We start from the raw sequence: 8,407 nt of genomic DNA, 5'->3' as shown, positions 1-8,407 counted from the left end.
AAGTTATATTATACTGGATTCAATAACCCAGAGCAAAATCAGGACCAGCTATCTTTCTAGGAGACCCTAATCCTACACAGTCTCCTCTGAGATCAGATAGCCCCTGTTTTTGTCGCAAAGTAATGCCCAAATGTATTTCACTGTGGGCACCCAGCCTCGAAACATTCTCATAAGCACCAAAGAGCCTCAGCATCACACAACACTATCTGACTTCCCCTCAGTGTGAAGAACTCGGCAAAGCTGGTGTTCTCATATTACTGCTTTGAAACACAACCTTAAGTGGATACAGCAGGAATCAGTTGTAGACCAAGTGTAGAAACCCCTCCACCAAAAAATAAAATATCTAATGCAAACAAAATATCCAGTCTGGCTCCCAAGAAAGAAATAGCAACACTCAAATCTTCTGTTATTTTTATTAAAGCTGCAGAGTCTTACTACACACAACAAATATTTTATCGATATAATCTAAGTTATTAAAATAGTTGAACAACTCTTTAGATTTATATTTGTATAGAAATGATCTGTGGAACATCTCATCTTGAAACAGCAGTGCCCCAAAACAGCTATTCAGCAGGATTTTATTTATTTATTTGAAGAACAGTTTGGGACTAGAGGATGCATTCTTCATTCTCACAGGAAAAAAAAAAAAATCCATGCAAAAATAACCCCCACCCTCTTCCCACTTTCTGTCCTACCCGAAATGTAAGGCCTTATTGAATGACCATGTAAGTGACTGGCCATTTTCTTCCAGTATTCTTCTTCATATCTACATTAGGAGCTGTTGTCTAAACTGAGTAACTAAAACAAGATGAAAAGAAAAATCAATTGCACAATCCTAGTCTGCAGGTGACAAAGTCATAACATCTCTTTACATAAGTCACTACTGTTTTTCCAGTTATGAGCATTCATTACCACATTATGGTTGTTCCCCAACTCTTGCCTATCTGGCTGATGTCAGTTATTGTCAATACGCCTTTGTTAACAGAAGTCAGTCTATCTACTATTGCTTCAGTCTCCCTTCTTCACTTGTATGTAGTTTAGATTCTACGTAGCACTGCCTGAAAAGGGCCTACTCTGTGGTATTTTCCCCCCATTTTAGACAAAGCACATAGCTCAGGTGGTTATCTCCTCACTGTAGCTATGCGTCTGTGTCACCCGTGAGATGTCTTTTATAGACCATGAGCCATGTCTTTGCTATATCATTCCGTTTAACTTAGTCCACTCGTAGATGTCCTGTTCACATACTATGTCCGAGTTGATGAGGAGGTATCTGTCCCCAACACAGAAGTGTTTCTGGCAGGCAGCACATTTGAAGCATTCAAGGTGATACACTTTGTCCTTCACCCGCATGGTCATCTCATAAGCCCGGATTCGTTTGTCACAGGAGGCACAGAGGCCATCTTGGCCAAAAAGCCTAAAACAACAACAGCAGAGAAGTAAGCAGAGTTACATTGCTGGAGAGATGGGGAATAACACAAATCAAAACAGAAACACACCAAAACATCAGTGCCTTGCCCCATTAGTCATACTATTGTCAAAGATACATAGAGGTCACATGGAAAGCTGCTGAACAAAATTCTAAACTTTGCAATACCAAAAATTGAAGTAGAAAGTCCAAGGTCCTCACCTATTTTCAATGTGATTGATTTCTGTGATCAGTGACCTTATCCTGAAATATTGAGCAGCTTCAGGGGGAGTAAAGGACTGTTGGATCATAGCATAAAGTTGTGTGATGCAAATACTTGCACATATATGATCAATAGAAATTAGTTTCAGCTGATAATTTTTGCCTATCTTAAGCTGTTGTATTTGAAGTTTATAAGAAGGAAGCTTGACACAAGCTATGATTTAACATACTACTGTCTCTTTTTGTTTGAAATTCTTTCAAACTCAAACCTTTCTGTATCCATGAAATCACTCCTGCTGGGTTTCAGATGGACACATGCTAAGACCTTCCAGGTACTATGCTAGCCCAAACAATTTTATGATTGGACTGATCTTTTATCCACATTTAGACCCCCTGCTGAGATTATTATGGTATTTTCTTTTAAAAGAAGACTCTAATGAATGCACCACATAGGTATCCCCATCACAGCATGCACCACCACTCTCTGCTGGAGCAGTGCAACATACTCAGCCACGTGTGATGACAAAACGAATGCCAGCACTTCACACAGAGTGCTGGTTACAGAGTTTGCAAGTCATATCATTAATAAATAAGCAGGAAGATATCTATTTATATGTATATATATTACATATAGAAGATATATAATATATATATATTCTTAGAAGGGGGAAGAATTTCTATTACTTGTTTAAAGTTTACACCTATTGAATTTGACTTCTACATTTTGATACTAATTCCATAAAGACTTTGTCCACCCCCTACACTTCACTTTCATATACTTTACCTGCTTCATATAACCTGAACTGGAAATGGAACACCCACTAAAGAGAGCTCTTTAAGGGGAAAAGACATCGTTTCTTTCTTCTACCAGGAGATGTCAGTGTCTACTTCTGCCCAACAAAAGTAATAACAAGGGTACAAAAAAGTTGCAAAATTTCTTGTTAATAATGGAAGATATTATATGTTACATTACTAAATAAATAAAAACATTTGAATTCACTGCAAGAAAATACATTAATTGCATTGCCATATATTCTGTTGCTTCTATTTTAAGATGAAAAGTATTTGGAAAGTGTAGCTAACACTGGTTGATTGCTGGAATACGGCACATGCCGAGTGTTTATAAGAGGTCCCATTTGCATAACTCGGTTCTTAATTTCTGCTAAGCAAAATTCCCATCAGCAAGCTCCAGGATACAATAATTAGGAGCTCCTCTGTTACTTTATATTTTGTAGACTTTTGTAAGGTAACTGAAAAAAATATAAAGTATCTTTATTCTGTTCCACAGACTTCCTGCAACATTAAGGATCCATTAGAAGAAATGCTATACAACCAGCACAGCAAAGATCAAAACACTTTTCTTGTAATTGAGAATACAGAGATCTTTTATTATCAATTTTCTTGAAATATATTAATCTCAGTTTAATCCTTCTACTTACAAATTATGGCAAATCAGATAGACAGAGATATTCATGAAAACACCCTTAACAAGTGTGTTCATGGGATCTGATTCAGCCAAATATCTTAAGTTCACGTCTGTTCAGGACCAGGCTTAAGAATGTCAAAAATCCACTGGGTGCAAATTAGCAGGATCAAACTTTCCTGTACTGGCTGCAGCTTTGCAATAAGCATACAACACATTGTCTCTTTCTGCTTGAAGTGTTCCAGATAAGTTCACCAGTGATGCAGAAAAAGACATGAATCAATCCATGTATAAAAGGCAGTCACTGCAGAAACCAAACGAGTACAGCGGCCCTGCTGGTTGGTAGAGTCAAGCATCTCTTATACAGCCGATATTACTGCATCAGGAAAATGAATTAAATTCAGTTACCTTGGATACTGTGTTCATAAATGAGAGAACTAAATGATCTTTCATCAGTAGCTGATCTTGGCACCTGTTTTATATAACTTTCAGCTCCACAGCAATGCTTGGAGAAGCACAGAACTACTTAAAGCCATTCCAGGGAACTGGCTCATGGTCAGCTCAGGTGCAGGAAGCCCTTCTTGCTGAAATTCTTCACCGCTCCCCGGTTTCTACTTGAGAGCATCCCATGCTGACACAGCTCAGTCAGCCTGGAGCTACTGGGGGGAGCAGCAGCACTTAGCAAACCATGTTAAACTCTATGTTTAAGATGAATCAAACTGAATTAATTATGGACCTTTGTTCACTGCTATACCTTAAATTAATAAGCAAAGCTGAAATGGTAGAAAGAAGGGGAGCTAGGGTAGAAGAAGTGGGCTGGGGAGGCTGTATACCTGAGATAGTCCCTTCTGCAGAGCTTCCTGCCCAGTTTGTAATACAACCGTCTCCCCACTTCTCCAAGCCTGCACCCGCACAGGTCACAGCTGAGGCAATCTTCGTGCCAGTACTGATCGATGGCCTTCAGGAAATATCGGTCCCCGATGTTCTGCTGGCAGCCACCACATGTCAGCAGTGAGGGGGGGATCTGGAGCACTTCATCCACTGGCTCCCTGCGTGAATGAAAGCATTGCTGGAGGAGAATGTACCCTGCAACCATCCACGTGAGAAGATGCAGAGGGAAAAACAAAACTAAACAAAATGAAAGATTGGTTAAGTTAGAACAGAATACATCTTCATTTCTTCTCCCAGCAGAGTAAATGATTTATCCCCTTCTGGCACAAGAGGGAGAAGGACTTCACTCTTCTTGTGCTTTAAAAAGAAAGGGACAGCTTAGGATATAAGGAGTTAGCAAGAGTATCCAAACATCTGCGAACTAATTTTATACTTTTCTTCAAAGGGTAATGCATAAACACAAAAGTCTCTGTATCACCCGTGTGTGTTCATTACTGTAAACACATCTACTATGTTAAGACGACTAAAAAAAAAAAATCAAATAATGTGATTTTCACATGATTAAAGATCTTTTCAAAAAGATGCCTGGATTCACTATTTCATAGAAATGCTGGTCATGTCTGTATAGACTGACAAATGCCAACAACCACAAAGTCCTAGAAGTTCTTACCATTTTCTTCCAATTTTCGAGTAATTCTGTTTTGCCCACAAAACGTAGCAAGGCTTTCTTTGCCATAAAAAAATGTGCCTTTTTTCAACAAGATTTTTTAAATGTACCTATAAACATCTGTAAGTAACCTAATCAACCCAGATAACCTCTGGAATTACCTATAACTTATGGAAGAACCCTAGCATTACCATAAAGCATCTGTGCATGAACCCCAAAATGCATGAGCCTATCTTGTAGACCTGATTCTTCAAGCTTTGACAGTAGTGCTGCTGGAAGCAAGGGAATTCTGCCTCACCAAGGGCTACAGGACTAGAAAAGATACCTGAGGGATTTTACATGCAGTCAATTTTCCTTTGGGAATTGCAAATTTGGGGACTAAGGGATGATATTTCACTGAACAGCATTAAATAAATACAACAGATGTGGCTGTTGCCCAGCTGGTTTATGTTTTGCTGCTGTTTTTAATAAAGCCAGCATGTTACCTGATGTTACTGCTGTTTTTTCCTTCAGCTAAGGACATGAATCCCCTGAGATGGGTCTACAACAGCATAGCTCAAATGATGTCAAACAATTATTGCAGATTTACACATCCCTGAGTGGAAAGAAGCACAAATCATTAGTGTGATACTAGCATTGACTATTCATGTAGGATATTTTTTTTTCATTTTTAAAAAGCTCTGAAGTCTGGGTTGGTTCTGGCAACACCTGGGGATAAAGCAGTAATTTTCTTCGAAACTACTTTCTTAAGGAATACTCTTATTTGCCTTTTTGTGTAGATCTGCCAAAAAAAAAAAAAATCAGCAAAAATTAAAAGGAAGGCATGTGAGCTCATTTCTGCAAGTCTTGCAGTGACCTGGCACTGCCACTGAGGGCCTCATCCAGAACCCAGGGAAGTTAATCAAAAGACTAGGGGATCAATCCTTTAAGCACTTGCTGAGTTTTAAACCTGTGGCTGGCAGCAAGGAAGTCATATGTTTGCACATTTATGCTTATCTGCTTTGCTGGATCATGACTGAGGTGCTCAACACGAGGCAGAGCAGAGCCCCAAATCATTCGGTGCACTGCCCTAATAGAGTCTGCCAGCGCTTTGCCTCCGTCGCTGGTCTATACTCCATCAGGCTGGCATGGGCAGAGGGGAACCACACTGAGAGAGGAGAGCCAGGCTGCTCCGAGTTTCCAACAGGAAAAATTATGTTGCTGCTGCCTCAGGTAGCTTTCTGTAAAGCATAGTTACTGGGTCAGCAGTTTTCTATGAAAAAATTACTTTCTTCAGTGTGGAGAAATGACGGGTGGCCAAGAACTTCTGTGCTGTGAAACTGATCCTGCAGCTCTTACTTAGACAAGCTGAGCCCTCAGATATGATCTGATTATACACTAGTCTGCTTTTCGCTCCTCTGTGTTTAAACTGCTGTGCCCTGAAAGTGCTGTCATAACACCCCACTCTTTCTAGCTCTCTGCTCTGCAAATTCCATTAAAATCCTATGATCAGGCCCCACTTTTTCCAAGTTTTTTTCTTTCGAGCCCCATCCTTCCTTTCATGAGGCACGGGCTCCTCTCATGTCCTCAGACAAGTTCTGTGAGCCTCTCAGCAGAGCATGCAAGTATAAGGAAAGGCACGCTATTATCCTTTGTTGTCCGTTATTTGAAACTTCAGACATGCCCCCCAAATATTTTGTCTTATGGGTGCTTGGGAATCACAAGCCAGTTCTCTGAAAGCCCTAAACTCCGGAACAGCCTGGCGGATGTTTACGCAGAACAGAATTTCTGTTTTCTGCATTAGCTTTTTGATGTCCATAGACTTCTAAGCCAGCGCCTAAGTCACTAGAACACACAGGAGGTAAATAAATAAATACTACTAAAACGGTACAGTTCAAACCCTGGCGTCTTATACCTAGGAGCTTAGATTATCATTCTGAAAAGATGGTATAAAATAAGAAAAAAGGTAGCATATAAAAAGTGAAAAGCGACATGGCATGAATTGATTTAATCCGCCAAAGAAATGGTTCCCATGTGTTCACTTGGGGCTTCGAGAGATGGCATTGTTAATATCTCACAGGAAACAAACCACGAATGGCTGAACTTTCCTAAGAGCGATGTTTTAAGCGTTATCTGAAAACGGAGATTTTATTTTTCTCTCTCTCTTTCTTATCGTGATTGCCGCCGAGCGTAGCTGCGGCTATGGGGCGGCGCGGTGCTGTGCTGCCCTGCCGAGCCCGGGGCCGGGGGCAGCAGGTGCGGAGGGGCTGGCACCCACCTTGGCACCCACCCTGGCACCCACCCTGGCACCTTCCTGCACGGCACCGCCTGGGGACCCTGCACAGCACCAGGGTCCGGCCCTGGGTGGAAAACGTGGAGGGCAATTCTCGCCCCCCGCACCCCGTCCGTCACGTCTCCCCGCATGCCCTTTGCAGCACAGCCACCCCCAGCGGTTTACCCGAGCCCTTGAAAGTTGCGAAGTGCCTCGCATGCTGAAAATGTGGAAGTGGGGCACCCGCACAGAGCAGCCCTGACCTTTCGCTCTGATCGGCGGCGGCGAGCCGGGCGGCTCGGACACGGGGCGCAGAGCCCCTCCGAGGGGCCGGCGGCTCCAGCCCGGGCGAGCACCGCTCCCGCCGCCTCTCGGAGCGGCTCCCGGCTCCTCCGCGCCCGCGGATGCCCCTCACGGCCGCCCGCTCCCCCGCCGCGGCTTCCCCGGGCTCCGCCGCCCGCTCCGCGCATCCGAGCCCGGCGGGGACCGGCCGAGGGGCGCCCGCGGCGGGGGTCGGGGCCGGCGGCAGCCCCCCGGGGGGGTCCCCGCGGCAGCCCGGCGGCACGGCGGGGGAGGTGCGGGAGGGAGGAGGCCACTTACTCGGAAGGATCGAGGCTCTTCCTCTCGATGGCCGATGACATTGGCAGGGATTGCTCCTTTGTAGTGTGCCGGTGGTGGGCTCTGCCCCCGCAGAGGCTGTCTGCTCTCGACGCCTTCTCGCCAGCCGAGTTCCCCCTCCGCCCCCCAATGACATTCACAGGATTTCCTCCTGCAACACCAAAGAGAGAGAGAGAGAGAGAGGGAGAGGAGGAACGGGGGCTGGGGCCGCCGCCCGGGGCCGGGTGTCCGCAGGCCGGCCCGCAGGCTCTCACCTCCCATCCTCGCCGCGCTCCTCCTGCGCGCCGGGCGGCGGGGCCGGGGGGGGGCTGCGGCCGCGGCCACCGCTGCCTGCCCCGCACCGCTCCGCACCGCTCCGCACCGCTCCGCGCCGCGCAGCCCCCGGCAGCTCTCAGCACGCCCCCGGGAGAGGCGCGTGTGCCGCCGAGGTGCGGCTCGGCATCATTATTACGGCTCCTCTGGCTCGGCCCCGGGGCTCCGGTTTCATTTCCTTTTTCCTGATCACGATTCAAATACAATAGAAGGAAATCACACTTAAAGAGACAGCTGCCCGTTTCTTAACTGGACTCCCGGGGGTTTGGCAATGCGAACGGCAGCAGCGCCGCTCGCTCGGCTGCTTAAAGGGACACCCGGGGCGCTGCGGTTCCCTGTCGCGACACAATTTCACAGCGCTCCGCCGGCTGCCAGCCGAGGCTCACCCGAAGGGCTGCGAAGAAGAAGCCCCCGCTTCACGTTTTGGGCTGCCGCCCCCCCTCACCCGGTCCATCCCTTGCACACGCACATGCCGCACGCACAGGCAGGGCTTTGCACGGGGCTGTGAGATCTGCAGGGGAAAACGCTAGGGGAGAGCCTAGGTGCCGTCCTTCTTCTACCTAGGGTGCAAACTGGCCGACTGAATTGTGTCTCGCTGCTATCCCGTAGTGAGCATCC

At 45.8% G+C, this 8,407-nt stretch overlaps 1 protein-coding gene across 1 annotated transcript; it reads right to left on the bottom strand.

Annotated features, from left to right (window-relative positions):
- Positions 1-399: 399 nt before the first annotated feature.
- Positions 400-8,075, bottom strand: LMO2 (LIM domain only 2). The gene is made up of 4 exons (XM_048058809.2): positions 7,732-8,075; positions 7,460-7,628; positions 3,884-4,099; positions 400-1,414 (listed from the first exon to the last, which is right to left on the bottom strand). The coding sequence occupies exons 1-4, from the start codon at positions 7,736-7,738 to the stop codon at positions 1,195-1,197; spliced, it is 612 nt and encodes a 203-aa protein (XP_047914766.1). The 5' UTR covers positions 7,739-8,075; the 3' UTR covers positions 400-1,194.
- Positions 8,076-8,407: the final 332 nt, after the last annotated feature.

This window comes from Anser cygnoides, chromosome 5 (genome assembly GCF_040182565.1).
Source record: "Anser cygnoides isolate HZ-2024a breed goose chromosome 5, Taihu_goose_T2T_genome, whole genome shotgun sequence".
In the NCBI taxonomy this organism is placed as follows: Eukaryota; Metazoa; Chordata; class Aves; order Anseriformes; family Anatidae; genus Anser; species Anser cygnoides.
Note: the sequence above shows the minus strand (reverse complement) of the source record. Positions and strands in the feature narration are given on the sequence as shown.

Bases quoted from the DNA above. Each gene is read 5' to 3' on its own strand.
- LMO2 (XM_048058809.2), bottom strand. The intron at 4,100-7,459 runs GTAAGTGGCCTC...TCATTCACGCAG, and splicing joins AAGAGCCTCGATCCTTCCGA to GGAGCCAGTGGATGAAGTGC. The intron at 1,415-3,883 runs GTATACAGCCTC...TTGTTGTTTTAG, and splicing joins TGCAGAAGGGACTATCTCAG to GCTTTTTGGCCAAGATGGCC.